General features: G+C 43.4%; 1 protein-coding gene across 1 annotated transcript; it reads left to right on the top strand.

Annotated features, from left to right (window-relative positions):
• Nucleotides 1-3,079: 3,079 nt before the first annotated feature.
• Nucleotides 3,080-18,859, top strand: T265_12513 (hypothetical protein; the record flags this gene model as incomplete). The annotated part of the gene is made up of 6 exons (XM_009164149.1): nt 3,080-3,337; nt 3,446-3,564; nt 8,241-8,322; nt 11,524-11,652; nt 11,811-12,045; nt 18,534-18,859. Coding segments are annotated over 6 exons (1,149 nt in total), but the record flags the coding sequence as incomplete, so codon positions are not given.
• Nucleotides 18,860-19,722: the final 863 nt, after the last annotated feature.

Below are 19,722 nucleotides of genomic sequence, written 5' to 3'. Positions count from 1 at the left end.
CAAAACTGATGAAGTCAAAGCTGTAACTGGGACTTGGGACACCAGAAACACAAGAAGCTCCCGAGGCAGTGTAAGCACCCAAGATGAAGTGATACATCGCGTGTGGTTTCAGTAACATCACAAATTAGACGCCGTCACTAGTTGGAAGGCATGTTATGCAAACTGTGGTGAATACTGACGCACTGTCCGGAAATTTGAAGGTAGTAGATGGATAACAATTAACAGTCATTATTAATAACACCAATACTATGCTGGTGCCAAACTTCCGTACAATCATGAGGGACGAAAACCCTAGTAAAGGGTGGAGAGCTTAAGGAAAGGTAGGGACTTAGTGTGAAGTATCCCTACGTCCTTGTGAAACTGAAGAAAGTGTCTTTTTTTGAACAGCCGGAATGCTGGATTTGAAGGTCTGCTGATATGAGCCAATCGCTACGATCGCTAGAGAAAATTTGGTACGTCCATAGATTTTCTGCTCTTGGATTCCACATCGATGTCCCATACCTCCGTTTAATGGCCGTAGAATCCCTGCACTACCATCGTTTCAACAATATACGAATAATCTATGTCGTCTGGCTCCCTTAAGCACATTCTTTTGGTCGGTACAGAAGAGCCGAGGATTTCGATGATTTCAACTGCACTCAAAATGCATACAATTCAACACGAATGTGTGGTAGATTAGGCTGCGATATATTGTCGTTCGGTTGTGCGAGGCGCCTAACGGGGGGCTTTGAAACCTGGTATTACGTGCAAAGTACTAACCTTCCCAATGACAGCAACTCTCTCCAATGCGATGTTCACCTTAATACTGTCTACTTATGAAATGAGCGGACGTTTCATTTCAGAACAGAAGGCCGTCCGTTTGGCTTGTCAGTGGGTAGAGTTTACATTGTTTCCAGCAGTCTGTTAGACCACGTTGAGTTACGCGCAAAACCCCAAAAGCCAAATCGTTCAAATGGATGGTTATCTACAAATGCGGTACCGTAAATACAATAATGCAATAATAGAAGTATACAAACCTCAAATCGTGAGACTACACCGGCTTCTGTTCACCGGTTTGGGAACCGCTAATTTACACAGACTTTAGGCAACGTGTTTTCAAGGTAGCGGAACCACGAGTTGACTTAAACAACACGTGCGATGACAAGGTCGAAGGACGGTTTACGTTGAGGTCGAAAACAAGAAAGGTGGTATGGGCGCAAAAGAGGAAAGTATGGTTTACTAGATGCTGTTCCGGTGTCTCAAACGATCTCCTTCAAAATGGTTAACGCCGCTGATTCTAAAAAATATTGCATCTCAGTGAATTTGAATAACAAAAATGGGGAATCGCGTTGTACAAAATAAGAATAAAGGAAAAAATCAACAGAGGTTGCATGAGTGTGAGAAACAACAGGTAAAATCCTTCTCGGGAGAGGAAACTTAAAACCATAAGGCTGAAAAACGGAGGAACTCACGTTACTCGGGTGATCGTGGGTGGAAGACGTTCGCGGGGTGATGGGAAGAGAGCGAACAATAAAGTGATGTTAAGGCTCATTCGCAAACTAATTTGGTTCTTTCGAGAGACTCACCTGAAACTCAGCTGAATCTCTCGTTTATGATGTAGCGACTGAAACATGAGGCGGCCAGGTGCAGCACATTCAGTTGCCTGAGAACATCATAAAAGAGAGATTCAGCTGGGTTCCAGGTGAGTCTCTCGAAAGAACCAAATTAGTTTGCGAATGAGCCTTAACATCACTTTATTGTTCGCTCTCTTCCCATCACCCCGCGAACGTCTTCCACCCACGATCACCCGAGTAACGTGAGTTCCTCCGTTTTTCAGCCTTATGGTTTTAAGTTTCCTCTCCCGAGAAGGATTTATGAGTAGTACATTACAAAGATATGATGTTAAAGCTGTTCGCAAAGAGCAGTACGTAGGTGTCCACACCGTGACACTGAAAGTATGGTTTACTAGATGCTGTTCCGATGTCTTCAACGATCTCCTTGAAAATGGTTAACGCCGCTGATTCTACAAAAGATTGCATCTCAATGAATTTGAATTTCCCCTTTCGTTTTACATGACTGATGGTTCCGAACAGAACGTGATATTACCTCATGCTTTCCGTTTATTAAAGGTAAAATGACAGGTGTCAGGTTGCATTCGGCAGCTATTCACCAGATTGTGTGTTCGGCTGTGTTGTTCACTCTTTACAACAGGATAGAATTATCTCATTGAATGGTTTGAGGGTGTGGTATAAAGTGAATCACTTGAAGATTGTTAGTACGATAATGTTTGGTGTTGTGCGAGTGGGCAAGTGGTATGTCCATGGATCATAAGTGAGATACAGTATCCATGTCTTCTGTTACCGTCTGCACACCACAGTACGGAGCTGCATTACCCCATTATAGTTTTCCGGCTCAACGTCGAACTGGGAACTATTGCCCCAAATGCGTACCCATTACCTGGATGCGATCACCCAGAAAACGCACGGCTTCCCTTTCACCCTATTTTGACGCGGAAATTCCGGTCGTTCGTTTTACCTTACCATTTTGAAATGTTGAACAATGTTGCCGCAAAGCATATATGTCAGGTCGACTTTCTATGCTATTAGGCAAGAAAAGGCTTTCCAACTGAATTATATCCACTCAAAAAAGAATGCAAGAAAATGAGGTTTTTATTATCCAGCAAATCATTGCTCCATGAAAAAGAGTTGAGCATCCTCATCTCTCTGTTGCGGCTAATCGCACCTAACAGTTTGCTCAGATGTGTGGATACACTTGATCTGAACACAGTGCATACACTCCTTCGTTTCGGAGTCATCAAAATGTTCTCCTTGTGTCCCTACTGAAACCGGAATCCTAGTGGTTGGACATCATGTCCAAAGGTGCTTTCGCATGCTTTTGTTCCATTTAGCGCTGGTGAATGGCTAACTGAATGGCTTATTTCTCGTTTTCCGTCGTGGAAGAAGACCTTTGTCATCTGGGTTGAGTGTGGAGATAAATACTCATTCATCTGCAGATTACACTGATATCAATGGAAGTCTCAATTGAAATCCAACAGAATTTCTCATTCATCCTATTGGTTTGATTACTGTTTGTATTTCAGCCGCAAGACAACCAGCATCTCAAAATTATCCGGGATCCAACCCGGAAAATCCACCGGCTCTTAGATACGACGTTTAAGGGGGAGCCGTTAATACGGCTTTTGCTCACTCCACACAGACCTGAGCCTTTTGATTATCATCGTGGCCATTCTGCATTTCACGCCCCGATTTCGGATGTATTGCAAAAGTATTCAAAGTTGACGGAAAACATTGCGCCCTCTTCGACATCAGAACAGACAAAACGACAACCAGACTCCAAGGTGAGCCCAGACTTTCCAAACACCAACTCACAACTGCTTTGAGGATCGGATCAGCCTATTTCTCGCATCTTACATGCTACTGTTTTCTCTCAACTTGCATTCTTTTAGGATGCCACCGCACTGCGGAACCTGCTTCGAAAACAATGGTGCCCACAAGCTGTTTCTTGTGACACACTTTATTCGTTGGAAACTTCCTCTCGAAAAGTATTTTCAACTGGACTGCCAAAGTGAGTTTCCAATCTAGTAATTATGACCTTCGACTGCTACCTAAATTTGTTCAAAAATATCTTGTTTTCGCTCCAAATTTTACGGCCTGTCGAGTCTATAAACATGTTCATCTACCATAACCTTTACGTAATGACGGAAAATCAGACAGAGCTTGGAAAGTACGTGACCCTGGCAGTGTGCTTCAAACATTTCTGTTCGGTTGACCTATGTCGCACAGTGTTTTTCCTTTGAGTGGACAAAGCGCTCATAGTTTTTACTGCTCCGGTTACGAGAGTGTAGTTTTTTTTCAACTGTGACTGGGACATCTTCTCTTTGAGCCCACAGTTTCTCGAAGCATATGGGTTTACCATAATATTCATCTGTTATATGACATTTTGTCGAAAAACAGCTTACTTTATGGTTATCGAGGCGCGAGTTCATATTCCGACCAACTTCGCCAGAATTCGAATACCTTTCCCTCATTCATACGAAAATTCACCTCTGGGACCATGAAGGATTTATTACGTAGGACGGGATATTCGTGCACGGATGCAGATACTCTTCACTCTGAACCAAGCAGACGTCGAAGCGTCGCTCTTTTTACGCAAGTAGCACGTGTGCGTGATGAGAGAGTTGCACTGGTAGGGCGACTCGGTATTCAAATTCACACTCACCATTTTATCAACTGAGCCATCCATACCTGAGCTATCCCACCATGGGCTGGATATGAGCTCAATCGCCACTGCTTATCCTTGGAGTGATTTGGATTGGAGAAGCCACCAAAGGCGAGATGGCCTATGTGGTTAGAGCGCGGATTTACTGACCGGAAGGTCTGTGGTTCAAATCCGACCTCTGCCTCTCGTCTTACCCTGTGTAGGCTTGGGTAATCTAGCAGTATCCCAACCCTCGTGCAACCTTCGGGTGGCATGGCAGACACTAAAAGAGTGCTACAACTGAACAATTAGTCAGTCGCCTGAGCACCCCTTTCCGCGGATTCTTCGACAGTGAGGGTTGGCAACTTGTTGATGAGTTGCACGACAGGTGTGGACCAAAGGTGTGGTACAGATGAACTGTTTAGTTTCGTTGCTGAAATGATGCAGTATTCGTGATTTGGATACAGTTTATCCTGGGAACTGGTGATACTGAGCTTCAAATGACAACACTTTAATCTATCCAACCAATGTACAGATTGCACAAAATAACCTAATTTTCCACAAGCATCCCATACAGTAGTAGTTGTAACGCTTCTTGTCGAAGGTGAACCTGACCACCTCACGGCCAGCCTTCACTTGAAGCCAAAATATGAATGCATACACTACCTGACCTTGATTTTGAACCCTTGAACTCTACTCTCGACTCCCCATAGTCATGTGGTTGAACTTCTCAAGTCTGTGCGACATAACAATTGATACCAATCACTGTCCAGTAGGAACCTCGGGCTTGCAATACGGAATCATTTTAGAAACTAGCAGAAAGTGAGTCATACTTCGTGTGACCACTGCTTTATTGTTCATATTTACCTATTCGTACGTGATCATAGCTAAATGTTTCGAAATCCGTGAATCTAGAGTCTGAAACAAGCGTAGAATGTGATGTGAAAATTACGAACATATGGTCAACACACCTACAAAGGATTGCTTTAACAGGGGAGAAAGAAGCATAATCGTTCAAGATAGGTATCAACAGAACGAGTGCCCCCTTTTCGAACCGCAACCCATTGCATAGCTACCATATTAGGTTATTTCGTTGCAGCTACCCCGTCAGGTTAGCTGGTTCGCTTCGTTGTTGTCTTCACACTCACTTTTAGGACTTTATTTATTTGGATGTTGCAGGCGGTGGTAGATCAGTTCGCCGAATTAATCAGTTAGCTTGCAAACGCTTTTCACAATGCGGAGAAATACCAGCAATGGGCGGTTAGGTACCTCCGCATATAGTGACGGAAAGTTTTCAAGCTAAGCGCCAAGCTCGGTGAACAAACGAACTGCCAGCGGATCAACAGTCAGTTATCGCACCCGAGCTATCAATGTGTCGACATTTCCACTTCTTTGATTACTTCGAAAATGAGAAATATGAACACAAAGGACACTTCTGCGGACAGATTCGAACCACCAGACTGTTTTGACTTCTTAGCATCCAACGTCCAAGCACACTGCCAAAAATGAAGTATTTTTTACCGATCCTAGTAGAATCCCACCGAAACCAGTAAAAACTGACTCTCCATAGCATACGTCATGGCAGAAAGACCTACGGCTAACAGCTTTCTGGGAGAACCTCAAGTATGGTCAACACTTAGCAGTTCTCGTTGTAGATGAATCTAGAGTCTGAAACAAGCGTAGAAAGTGATGTGAAAATTTCGAACATATGGTCAACACACCTGCAACGGACTGCTTTAACAGAGGAGGAAGAAGTATAATCGTTCAAGGTAGGTATCAACGGAACGAGTGCCCCCTTTTCGAACCGCAACCCATTGCATAGCCACCATATTAGGTTATTTCGTCGCAGCTACCCCGTCAGGTTAGCTGGTTCGCTTCGTTGTTGTCTTCACACTCACTTTTAGGACTTTATTTATTTGGATGTTGCAGGCGGTGGTAGATCAGTTCGCCGAATTAATCAGTTAGCTTGCAAACGCTTTTCACAATGCGGAGAAATACCAGCAATGGGCGGTTAGGTACCTCCGCATATAGTGACGGAAAGTTTTCAAGCTAAACGCCAAGCTCGGTGAACAAACGAACTGCCAGCGGATCAACAGTCAGTTATCGCACCCGAGCTATCAATGTGTCGACACTTCCACTTCTTTGGTTACCTTGAAAATGAGAAATATGAACACAAAGGACACTTCTGCGGACAGATTCGAACCACCAGACTGTTTTGACTTCTTAGCATCCAACGTCCAAGCACACTGCCAAAAATGAAGTATTTTTTACTGGTCCTAGTAGAATCCCACCGAAACCAGTAAAAACTGACTCTCCATAGCATATGTCATGGCAGAAAGACCTACGGCTAACAGCTTTCTGGGAGAACCTCAAGTATGGTCAACACTTAGCAGTTCTCATTGTAGAATCACGTGACTTGATATTGCGCAGTGGAGAACAGGCACCATGGTCAAAGATGTTCCAGTGAAAGCCTAAAGCGCTGCCTGAAGCACAGTGTCGGCTAAGTAACGCGGCAAGAGGGCTCGCTCCAGGAAGAAATCTTGTAAGAAACAGCGTTACAGTTGCGAATTCATTTTGGGAGACAGACCTGTCCATAATCAATCTTGGAGCGAGACTTCATGATTCATAGACGAACTGTTTAATACTAGAAGATACTTACAAGTATATTCCTTTCGTCCTCTAGCTCACATAATCGTGGGACAGTTCGCTGACGGATGAGCTTAGATGGAGCTTTGCTAGGTCAATTAAGACGCTAGGCCATTTGGGAACTTGCAAATGCTCTAATTTCTTCAAATAAACCTTCTATCCCTTTTTCTGCCTTTCCAGCTGTTATTCTCGAGTTACTAGACATGTGACAGCACATATTTGTGGATTAGATTCAGACAACTCCCTGATGTTAATCCACTTACTTTTGTTACGTGGTTTATAATAGGATAAATGAACTATACTGTATTGTTCATGTCGTATTAGTGTCACCTATATGTCTAGCAAAATTATCGACACTGCGTTACACTGAAATCTGCGTCGTATCCAACTTTTCATCAACTTCACAAGAAGCAAATTACCCTTTCTTTTGTGGGGGATATTGTTCATTTTCCCATCTTTTTATTCTCCATATTCCCCTCCCATACTGGAGTTTCTGTTGTTGTCCATAGGGTTGCAGTGCATTCATCTTCATTTCCATCCTTCTAAGTCATGTGGACAATAATAATACGTTTTGGAGGACCCGGATGATCTCAACATCATTCTCAGACTGATGAGAATGGCAATGATAACGACCTTTTGTCTGCGGAATCTGTAATTTAGTTGGTATTGGGTAAAGTACACTGACTGAGGCCAAACTACGATCATTTCGATGTGCAGATTCACCCACAACCGTCCGGTTACTGGTCGAGTACTTAACCACTGAGTCAAAAGCGACTGATCAGCAGCGTTATAAACTCGCAGTTAGACGGGATATATAGTCACTCGCTTCATACTGCCAGAATCCGCATTACGCGGTCATTTGTTGACTGGTTCCTTTGGCGACGACTTCTGAGGTGGAAGTTTCACTCAGATCAGGTGAATGAACCTGGTTTCGCTTGCTCCGTCTTTACACGACCCTGGAATAATATCCTATGTTCGTTCCCATTACAGCAGTCATCATTCAACGGAAGTCGTTGCGTGGAAATTGCCACGTCGCTGTATGACTTCTTTTATTTTAGTTTCATGTGCATTTTCAGGACTCGACGAAATTTGATGTTTAAGACGTGATGCTACTGACCGAAATGTTTTTGGTTCGGAACCAACCCTGGCTTCCCGATTGCTCCCGTCTAAGATTGTGCAACCTGGCAGTATCTCAACCCTCGTGCTCCTTTTGGGTTGCATATAGCTGTGCACCGAAAGGATACCACAAATGAACTGTTATTTACGGTCATTATGATCACCATGTCGGCATTTCGAGTGCACTAGTCACCTTTCGTTGGTGTTATGCTTAGTCAAATGAATCAGTGAGGCGGAATCCCGGGACATTTTTTCAACTCAGAATGCTTGTTTGTTTGCAGGCTTGATGAACTGCTCTCAGGTGGAATACGTACTGGTGAACTAACAGAGCTGATCGGCAAACCGGCGGTCGGAAAGACACAGGTAAGGGTATTCGATTGGCTTCTCTTTGTTGTAAGTCTTGTGTAAAAACTTAAATGGAAGTCTTGTATCCGGTATAGTACCTACTCTGTTTAACGGAATTTTCACGTTAGCTTGATAAGTCTTTGCCGAATTAGTTTTCTATAGAAATTACCTCGAAAAAGCGTTTCTATTGTGACTCGATATGTGATTGCATCTTCTTCTAAGTGGTAGAGGTTAGTGTGTTATTTGTTACCATGAAACGGCACCAAAGTTGGAGGCATCGGTACATGTATATTGTTCAGAATGATAATATACATTTCCACGTTTTTGTAAATATTCAACTTGAATCATAGCCACACCACTCTCGTTTGAACGGCCGTGTTCCTGTTCTGGTGTAATTATTCCGGTGAGTCCACACCAAAGAGAAGCACTGGACTCGAGTTTCGCTCTTATTAGAGCTCATCAACAGTGCATATCCAATGGCCGTGCCGGGATAATTACGCCAGAACCGGAACACGGCCGTTCAAACGAGGGTGGTGTGGCTATGAACAAAATACCCATCTCGCAAGACCCCGAAATTGCAATTTGAATCATCTGGAGTCGGATACTCGTTTGCCATCCAAAGAGCCAAGTGAGAGACCAACGGAATTCACTTAACTATCGCTTGCACCATCTTAATTTACAGATGAATTTCCAGTTCCATATGCAAGAGTGAAAGGAAATTGATGGAAATTCAGGGGTAGCCTCTACGCGATAAACCTTAAAATGACGAGACCGGTTGGAAGGTTATTCCTTGACTATAGAAACAATGTCGTATCGTAAGCAGGTTGGACCACATGGAGGTGGGATGACTTAACTGAACCGATTTTGATAACGAAACTACCGTAAAACAGGATAAAACCGCATCTTTGTTGTGATTCGCATGCGGTTATCATGCGCTAGAGAAACAGCGTAGTAGTTTTTAACTAGCCAAATCCCAAATCTGAACTCCCATCAAAGCTTCCTTCCTGTCTGAAATGGTGCTTCATGATTGCATGGTGATTCTGTACTTTTTCACAGTTGCGTTCACAATTTTCAACATTTTTACTCATAATGGAAACCAATACTGTCCTATTTCGAGGCTTGAGTCTAGCATTTCACCTGTTTGGCATGGACTCATGAGGTTAAATGTGTCACGACAAGAAAAGCAATGTTCCAGGAAGAGTGATATGAATACAGATACTTGAAAAATGCTTCAGCAGTCGATCGAAACATTCCAAAGCCTTGCGAGCTGATCACATTTCTCAAGATTTGAAAGACCGATTCTACCCTTCATGTGATATAAAAGAAATCCTATTTACACCCGTAAAATATTTACGCTATTGTGTGTGACACTTACGAATAGCTTGCTGTTCTAAAAAATCCTTTGTTCTCCAATGCGGACACCTGTTTAATGCGACCGAATTCACTTTTCTCAAAGAGAACATAGAGATTACAGTGTGTCAGTAGCCACGCATTGTTTTATTTGATCGAGTGTGATTTCCCGCCGTTCCACATTTTCACCCATAGATATTGTGATTCACACTCAGCAGCTTCAGTAATGAAACCATAAGTCAGACCGAAAAGGCTTGTTTGTGAGTTTTGACTCCCATCTCACAGTCGGTTAGTTTTATCGGCTGGTAGTGTTATATATATATATACTCCTTTGCAAATCAATTTGGTTTTCACGGGAGACTCAATTGAATCTCTCGTTTATGATGTCCTACAGCTGAATGTGCTGCACAAAGTTCATCCCATGTTTCAATTGGTACCGTATACGAGATATCGCGGTATATTTCCATAAGGGAAACGACTCACAAAGTTGCTGAGAGTATTTGTCGTGAGGCAAACGTGAGGCAGCCTTTGTGCAGCCCATTCATAAACGAGAGATTCAGTTAAGTCTCTCGTGAAAACCAAATTGATTTGCAACTGAGTGTATTTCTCGAAAACAGTTCAGTTTGAGTTCAAGTAGAACATGAGGTTGACGGAAACTCTGAGAATGCACCTACCTGATGAGCCCTGAGAAGAGCGAAACCGGTCGAAGTGTTATCAGTAACCTTGTGAGTAGTTTCCCTAATGCAAGTATTGTACATGTCTACTGGTTCTGTTGCAAATCCGGAGCAGCCCTGTTGATGTTCTCCGAATTTCTTTGGTAGAATCAAACGTCCGGATGAACTGCACTACACTTCCTCCATCATATGGTGCACTTAGGTAACACATCTAACTGAATGGTGACTACCAATCATTAAACTGGACAGCATGACTTGCAGCAACAAAGCACTCTGGATTTCATGCTGTAGTGCCACAATTTATCTCACTGTCACTCCAAGTCCGAAATTTAGTGGTGCTGGATGAGTTTCTCTCGAGAAATGCTTTTAAGCGATTGACCGGTATGTATTATCCATGAACAATGACTGTGTGTTGAATTTAATAGGGTCGTCAATACATTCGAAACTTTTTTTGCAATGCGGTGGTAATCGATATCTTCAAAGTAAGAAACGATAGAATCTGAGCATCTCCTTTGAGTTTTCTGGAATACTTGTGTAAACAGCAGTTGATTATCTTAGGCGCGATGCGATACGAGATGGCTCAAGTGGTTAGAGCGCGAATTTACTAACCAGAAGGTCCGTGGTTTGAACCCGAACTCTGCTTCTCGCCTGTCCCTGTCTAGGCTTGGGCAACCTGACAGTATCCCCGTCCTCGTGCTTCCTTCGGGTAGCATGGCAGCTAGGCACCGGAAGGGTGTTACGGCTGAACGATTATTATTATTAGCGTACTTACTATGAGCATAGGACTTTTTCGCTCGTAGTCCCTGCCTTACTTTTGCCATTTTCACTCGACACTGAGGCTTTCTCCTCTCATGCTTGCGTAGCAGTCAAGCACCAGTTGGTGGTAATGGTGTATTGCTGCCAATAAATTTGGTAACGGCTAATTATGTACCAGGTCGTTCGTTGTTTTGACGTATGTTGTATACTTTTATACGGGGCGGTTTTTCCATTTAACCCCTATTTGGTGCTAATGTTTTAAGTAGTTGAAGCTAGATAAGGCTATGAAAACTTTGAGTTTCACTCTGTGTGTTCGAATTTCCCATCAGTGGAGGGTTCGTGCTATCCTAATATTTCGAAACTTGGAGACGAATGAAATTTCAAAACGGTTTTTATCGGCACTGTTGCGTATTCTTTTATTTCGCGCTTTCCTTTTTAGTTTTGCTTGACGCTATGCGCCGAACTTGTGATAAAGTCTCCGACCGCATCGATACTGTACATTGATACTGGAGGGAACTTCAGCGCACCCAGGCTGTTGGAACTTTTACAAGTGTCTTTGAGCAATGAAGTGAGTCAGTGCTAAATGTCTAAGCTCTTGAAACAAGCATACCCGCAATCATAGGGACTCAGCGCTTTAAGGGTCCTTTTCTCGTTCGATACATGTGGACGCACACCTCAACGTCAGAGACTTGCCGTTATCTGATTTACACCATTTCCATTTTCAAGTCTGCTGCTGGTTTCATGCAACGAATCCGCTGTTGCGCAGCACCTGACATAACCGGATTAATCGAAATCCTTGTACAAACAAGACTACACCTCGCCAAGTCGTCCGGTCTTCATCAAGCGAACACAGAGACGAACATTAGTCATTGGGAGCAGTTTTTCTTCAACCTCAAGTTGATTATTGTGGACAGTCTGGCTATGCCGTTTCTACCCTTTATGGGCGTTGTGCCGCAACAAGGTGAGTAATACTCAGATCAGTTGGCAATGTCCCATCGTCTACTAAACAGAGATGCACTTCTTTTTACTGAGCCGTGTTTTGATGGAACTAAAAGGCTTCATGCTTTCATGGTTTCATTGAACTTCTGATGCGTATTGTAAAATTTAATTGCTCGATTTTGATGCACCCTAAACATCTATCTGGAAATGATGGTATGTGATGGGTTTAATTTACTTATCAATTTTAGCAGCCTCAAACCGCGGACTTGCCACATTCTCGTGAGATTGAATTTAGAAGACTGGTCTGGTTAGTTTTAATCAGGATATCACTAGAAATTCAGTTCCCCTACCATAACGCTTGACAGTTTATTTCAATTGTGCTATAGATTTAGTGGGGTTCATATCATTCTAATGAGTTGTCGTTTTGTGTACACGGTCGGTAACGTGTATGAATTGCGTTGGCCTAGAAATGAGAAAAAAGACAAACTGGACAAGTTAGCTATAGTCGCCCGAAGAGGACTATCACGAAACAAAAGGCTGTTTTGTCTCTCCTTAAGAGTAGAGCTGGGTCGACGCCAAACGGAAATTAATCTCTTGGAGATGATTGCTGTACGCACGACATCCATCATACACCCGGGAGACTAAAGTGCCCATCAGTCATGGTGTTCTCATCTGTTCTACAAAGTAAAATCAGTCAAAGACGTTCGCCTCATTATCCCCTTTCTGCACCGTTTCAGACTCATTATCCATTTGAGACAGCGATTAGTTTTGAGTGAGTAAATCTGGCCACCGAAGAAGGAAAGGACATAATTTCTTCCGTAAAACAATTATTGTAGTGTGGTAATTAGAAACAACACTACTAAATTGCTTCCTGCAGTATGATGTCAAACATTCAAGAGATTACACTTTTACCTGGATAAAATAAGTGAGAAATATCCAAGACAGTCTTGAAGAAAGCTGTTCTTAAGGTTGATGAAAACACTTTGACAGCCAACGAGAGGTTGAGCCTTTCTTGGAGTTCGTCCGATAGGCACAACGCCTCAATTTCCCTCAACTTCATGTTCTGGTCGAACCCAAATTGTACGAGATTCCCGAAACGCACTGATTTGCACATCAATTTGGTTTTCAAGAGAGACTCAACTGAATCTCGTTCATTATATTCATCAGTAAAATATACTGTGGTATCTCGAATATTCTACCAACTGAGGTGGCTTTTATGCAGCACATTCAGTTGAAGAATATACTAAACGCGAGATTTAGTTGGGATTCAAGTGAGCCTCTAGGGAAAATAAATTAGTGTATTCCCCGAACTAAGGTGGCCATTTGGATTAGTCCCCTGGACCGCACTCTCTGTCACGATGAATGGCTCCAGCCAACACAAACTGATTCGATTGAAGTCAAAGTAATTACACAGACCCACTCCAGATAACATGAGTTATACCATTAAGCCTTTCTGTAATCCCGAAACATCAATGTTGTGTAGATGTTTACTTGTGTTCGTCTTGCTGAATTTATCTGTCTTACCGACATTTTTTTGTATTTTGATGTAAACAGAATGTGCACGTATGCATTCAACCAGGTAAAATAGAGAACTGGGAGTGCCATTTCGCTGGGATTGATGCGTCCGCTGTTATTTGAGTCTAAAGTGTTTACCAAGAATTTTGCACATACGTCTTCAGCCATCGATATGCCCAGGAATGTGGACTGCATGTCCGTGTGGGTCTTGACGCTATATATAGCGGGGGAGGGGGGCTCCTGAAACGAATTTCTTAAACTAGTCCATCGGGGCGACATGGCCGAAGTGGTTAGAGCGCGAATTTACTGACCGGAAGGTCCGTGGTTCGAACCCGACCTCTGCCTCTCGACTTCCCCTGTCCAGGCTTGGGCAACCTGGTAGTATCCCAGCCCTCCTACAACCTTCGGGTGCAAACTAGTCCATCACCACCTAAATAGATTACCAGATATGTGTTTGAATCCCGACTGTTCATTTGATTCGGCTGCACCAACCATTCTGGCTATTTCATCTACCTCGTGTGCCAGTTTATAGATTGTCTTGCCGTGTCCCATTTGCTCAAGAAGGTTCTTACTGGAAGATGGACAATGCGGGACCTAGAGGCGGAGTATGAATGACATAACAAAGGGTCTTAGCTATGATGGTGCAAATCGTCGGTGAGGGGTGTGGTTCCACAAATCCACAGCATCAATCGTTAGAAGTACTCACCGACATGGTGATGGCCCGGTGTTGGTTTTGCTGCCCTCTATCGGAAGAGAGCTCTGACACATTCCCCGCTCACTCAGTTGTTCGAATTCTCAATATGACGGAGGGTATCGCTTACCATCATGGTAGTTATGGGAACCATGCTATGGAAATGGTACCGTCTTCTTTGCAGATTTTCAAAACGCTGAAGAGACTATTCTTTCCAATGTGTTTCTGGCTGTTTTAGAACCACACACCGACATACTGTGATGTACCACCAAGTTACCACGCACCAATGATTTCATCTTGGTTGGTGACGAAGTCAAATGGCTCGGCTAAGCGAACACGGCAACATCAGCTGTATATCAACTACCAACATCCCCACACCGATTCCCCTAATAGGTTTCTGTTGTTTCAAATGGGGTTAATCTACGACCAATGGACAAAGGCGTTGTATGGTGTTATGATCCTTAGTGGTTTGTACACGTGAGCAGTAAGTTCTTGTTACTCTTGTAGCAACATAACACGGGTGTGATGACGTCTGTGAGGGCATGTTTGGAAGAGTAATTCTACTCACATCATCATCAATACCTGGAGGTGGGAGTCCCAGTCTATTTTCTCTCAAAGTGTCAACCTTTGTCAGTTCTCTCCTATATAACTGTAAAAAGTGAATGAGTTTTCTCATGTTAGACTATGCTCTTTGGGGTCTTCAAAGAATTCTAGCATAGATCACAGGGTTCAGTTTTTGCCGGACCGGTACAAGCTTGAGTGTCTCAGATATAACTTTCTTTGGGGTCACACACAGACCGTATATTTTCTGCCACGCCTACTAGGCTTGTTGGGTATGTATTGGCGGAAAAGATGGAGACATTTGAGATTGATCGGCTGCTCGGTGAATTTGTCTTCAAGCCCAGAGTCCTAAGTTACCGGTTAGAACCCCACCTATTTTTACATACTTCGCGAATGGCAGTGGTCATGCACCGTGCGTGACGGCTAGGTCGTGTATCATGCTTGTCAAAGCGAACCACTGTGCATAACGTCCAAGAAAATTTGAAGTGAGGTGGCTGAACTGAAAACCGATCCATCGGTTACGTATTTGACAAACTCAGCTGAATCAGCTTTTGATTTGTATAGTCCGGCAAGGATCGTTACATGTAGGTGTGCGTGTGGATTGACCATATTGAGTGGACCTCACTCTAATCCGAAGGGGCTTCTGTCTCCCAAGGTGGGCAGGTACGATAATGTTGGTGCGACAATTTGCACGGTGAAATAATCCAAACTAGTTTCATTCTCAACCGACCAACACTTCCTCATTTTGTCTCGGTTGCATCAGAACACGTGCCATTGGTCAAACCAGATAACTGGATTATTTTCCACTCACTTTCTCATCACTACGAAGTCTTATTGAACTGTCAAAATTATTTTCAATCAGCTGACGTTAGTCCAAATTGCTACATCTGAGAATGTTCTCCAGAAAGCGGAAGTATGGTATTGCATGTTTTTTTCCGGTTGAAAGTTTGGGACATTTGAACCAGTTGTACCTAGTCGGATTGAGACAAGTACAGTAAGAAAACAATGGTGAGCCATACTGACTTGTGCATCTACTCGTACACCACATGCATAGGCCGAATATACAAGACCGTGGCCTGGTGCTTTGGCTAGTAAATCAACAATGCTGCCGATAGTACATGTCCATTATTGCATTGCGTACTCACAACCGTGATCGTACGCGTGTCGTATGGAGCGGTAAATATACAATAACACAGTGCAATGCCGAGCGTTACTTTTGCGTCACTGCGTAACTTTGAAGTTCTTCCACCGCCTTTCTACTTAAATCGTTTGATAGTAGCATAAAATGTCTGCAGCTGAAACTATACAGTGGTTCTCGAAAAAATCAAGTGATTTGGCTCGTTTTTTGTCGGGTGACAAAAATAAAACTTAGACCTTTCCTTCTATTCCGTAGATAGTATAGTGGTTCCCCACCTGCCTGCATCAGTTGGTCACTCTGGCACTGAAACCCCTCCGGAAGTTTTCTAGCTACCGTGCTGCAACTGGGCATTTTCGACATGATGACATGGGAGCTTCAGACAATCAGGTATAAACAGTAGAGAGGGAAACCGTGACGCCTCCGATCACTAACCTGGACCAGGCAGGGTACCAAGACTGAGCGTCTCCAAGTTGCGCCACAGCTTTTCATTCAAATGTTTTAAAAGGCCACAATGGGAATAGAAACAAAGGTAGTTTGTTCTGATCATCAGTTACACAAACCGGAATGGAAGTTTTCGCTCTGGGTTCCACCCTGGTTCTAACTGGTTGGTCCACTACAGTTCAATACGAAGTAGCCATGTAGTTCTTCCCAAAAGAAATGACGTACATGCATTAAATTCGCCAGTTGTCGGTTGTGGACCGGAAGAAATTCCCATTTCTTAGCTTTGGTAGCGTAGACTGACAGTGGATTTAGATACGCGCCTTTGAACCTCTAGCAAAAAGTGGCCAGTTAGCTTAAACTTATCGCTAGGTTGGTTGCGCGTAAGGAATAAAGTTTGTCTTGGGTGCCTGCACACATCCTGAAAAAAGAACACCTAATGGGTCCTAATAGATGAGAGATGATCTCTTTCGGTTTCTAAATCCTTTTCGGAGCCCCCTTCTCCGTTGACTAGTTGAATTTCCTTCAAAACAGCTGTATAGGAGAGCAGGGCCCAACAGGGAGAATAAAACACTTGGCAGAGTTGATCGGGAGGTTCCACATTCACGGCACCGATAGCATTGTGCAGGGCATGGAGTCCTACGGTGGAGGTTATAGGCCACACTGTAGATGCAACCACATACAGTAGACATCCTAGGTCAGTAGACAGTGGCTCCAGCACTGGATCTCGTGGAACATCACCGGAAGGGAGCAGCGGGTCAGACTATGCGTCACACAAATCTAACGACCTAAGAGAAAGTTATCTGTGTATTCTCACAGTTCCCAAGTGAGCTCGTGCGATTATGGCTTACTCAGGTGCCTCACCGAAATCAGTGTAGACGAGATTTGTCCATCGTTCTCTTCTTCCCACATTCGTAGCACGCAGTGGGTGTATGCAGACAACATACTTCACCGGAGAGGTGAGATCAGATTCCTCAAAATGACACTGTGGTCCCTTTTTCGGTGATTATTTTAAGCGTCTTACATAACTTGGAAGTTAGATGAATAGGATAGTCATTTTCAGAGATATGCCGCTCTTTTAATGAGCAGTGATGCTGAAAAGTCTTTCAGAGTTGTTTAACCATGAAATACCGATCGAAATGCAGTACGGAATGTTGGCTGGATCAGTGGGTACACGCTCAGACAGTAGTAACGGCTCTTAGATAAACCATGACTTTGCTGCTTCGGAGCGAATGCGTTGCACCAGTGAATAGGTCAAATCTAAAGTAGGTTTTTTGGCGTTCGATGCGACGTGTGTTCTCCAGACCACATGAATTTTTATTGCTCAGAAGAGTCCGTTTGATTACGAGGACGAAATCTTTTATCACAGTCCCATGAAACAATTTGCTTTATTTAAAAGTCTAAATGTTGAAAACTAGCCCTTTGCCTGTCCATATCGCGGTGATATACCTATCTGTCTTAATTGAGAGGTGGAACCAGTGGTTCTCGAACTTTTCACCTCACCCCTCAGCTCCAAATACATGATATCATCGCTCCTTTCAGTTTTTGTGCATTACGTGAACACAAAAACCTAAGAACATTGACCAATATAGTGATTTCAAATGCCAAAATCGTTACGTCGGCAACGGTCCTTTCGGGAAAATATAATCGCCTAGGGGAGTATACGGCAGGGTTTCTTCTCAGGCACGATTCCCCCGAAGAATGACTACCTCAATGCGTTGATCTGTTTTCGGGGACTACACTATGGAATCAGTCTTCTCTGAGTAGTTTTAGATTTCAAGATCTCAGTGGCTTCTGTGTGATGCGATTTGTGTAAAGTCTTTAGTATCTGTATTGGTCCACCTCACTTTTCACCCACCGAGTTCGAGTTCAGTCTTATAGGTTTTATATGTGTTGTTCGCCATGATTGATCGATCAGTAGCAGCGTTTTCTTGAGAAGATTCACCCCAGAGGGCCTCATTGGTTAACAGTTTCTTTCTCACGGTTAACACCATTATTTATTCGCCGTGCAATGGTTCAATGGGCTCAAAGAAGTAGCGCACGTACCTACGCAGAACAACTTGCTTGAAGTCACATCCATTATTTGTGTTCTTTGAGTTTACGTTTCTGATAGGCAAAAATATCTGATCGGGTGCGTTGATTTTTTCTTTTTTTTTTTAATTTCAAGCGAAGGCACAATTATCTATCGCCATTATGGAAATCCAGCGAATCGTCGTACTGCAAAACTGTGCGGTGGTAGCGACTAACCACGCTCGCTTTACCTCCACAGACACAGGTCCGTCTGCAGCAGATGATCCCTCAGCAGTGATTGGTTGCTTGGGGGCCGGCTGGGCTGCTGCTCCACACAAGCGGCTCATATTTCAAAAACCCAAGCACAGCGTTGGCGAGCCCGAAGGGAATCGTCTCACTGTCCGGATTTCTCTAACCAAAGACGTGACCAATCGATTTTCTTGCTCCCCAGATTGTGTTAAGTCGTGTGAGGTAACGCTATAACGCTCGCCTTTAGTTTCATATGTACAGTTTTCTAACGAAAGTTCTGCTTCTGTCTTGTCAGTCTGTTATGATATGTGCAAGCATATTCCTGTTTGACGGACTACCTGTACTACCGACGTCTCAGTATAAAACCCAGGTTGAACAGAGACATAACATCGTGCACAAAACATGTACCGTAATTCGCGTGTGGTTGCTCTTTGTAAAATGAGAGGAAAACTCTTGTTTCTACGGAACGTGGTGAATTGCTTGCCCATGAGCGTGGGTCCATGGTTGTCATTCTCACCGTAGTGTTTGATTACCCTAACTTTTCGGGCCTCATTATGGACCGCAGAGATTCAGCAACGCGATTGTTATACGACATCGTTATTCAAACCAACTAGTTCTTGAGGTGACTTTTTCGGTTTATTCCGATGGTCATCGAACCTCTTGATACATGCACACTGCTGCCTGTATTCTGTTTCAGCATGCAAGATGGCTTCGCCATACGCGCCTTTTTATCTGCGCTAGTATCCTCACTATTAGTGAAAAGAAGGCCTTTGCTGCGGATTTATTTATTAGAAAATGCCAACCGAACAGTTACAAGCTATTGGACAGGGAAGCAAAACTCTCATGTGCATCTTGTTTACAAAAACTGAATATTCGTCCTCTCTTTGAACGCGTTTTCCTGAACTTTTCTGGATATTCATTGACTGTTGCTCAAATCCAAGCAAATTCCACAAAGCGACTCCACTAATTCCGTAACAGATCTCACTTTTCGAGAGACGCAAATTAGATTTACGAGAAAACATACTACTCGCATGCCTCCCTCATCAGTAGTATCACCAGTATTCTGGTGATCCGGGGAATAATGTCATGATCCTGGA

Source organism: Opisthorchis viverrini (genome assembly GCF_000715545.1).
Source record: "Opisthorchis viverrini unplaced genomic scaffold opera_v5_3, whole genome shotgun sequence".
Taxonomy (NCBI): Eukaryota; Metazoa; Platyhelminthes; class Trematoda; order Opisthorchiida; family Opisthorchiidae; genus Opisthorchis; species Opisthorchis viverrini.
This window is presented reverse-complemented; position numbering and strand designations above follow the sequence as displayed.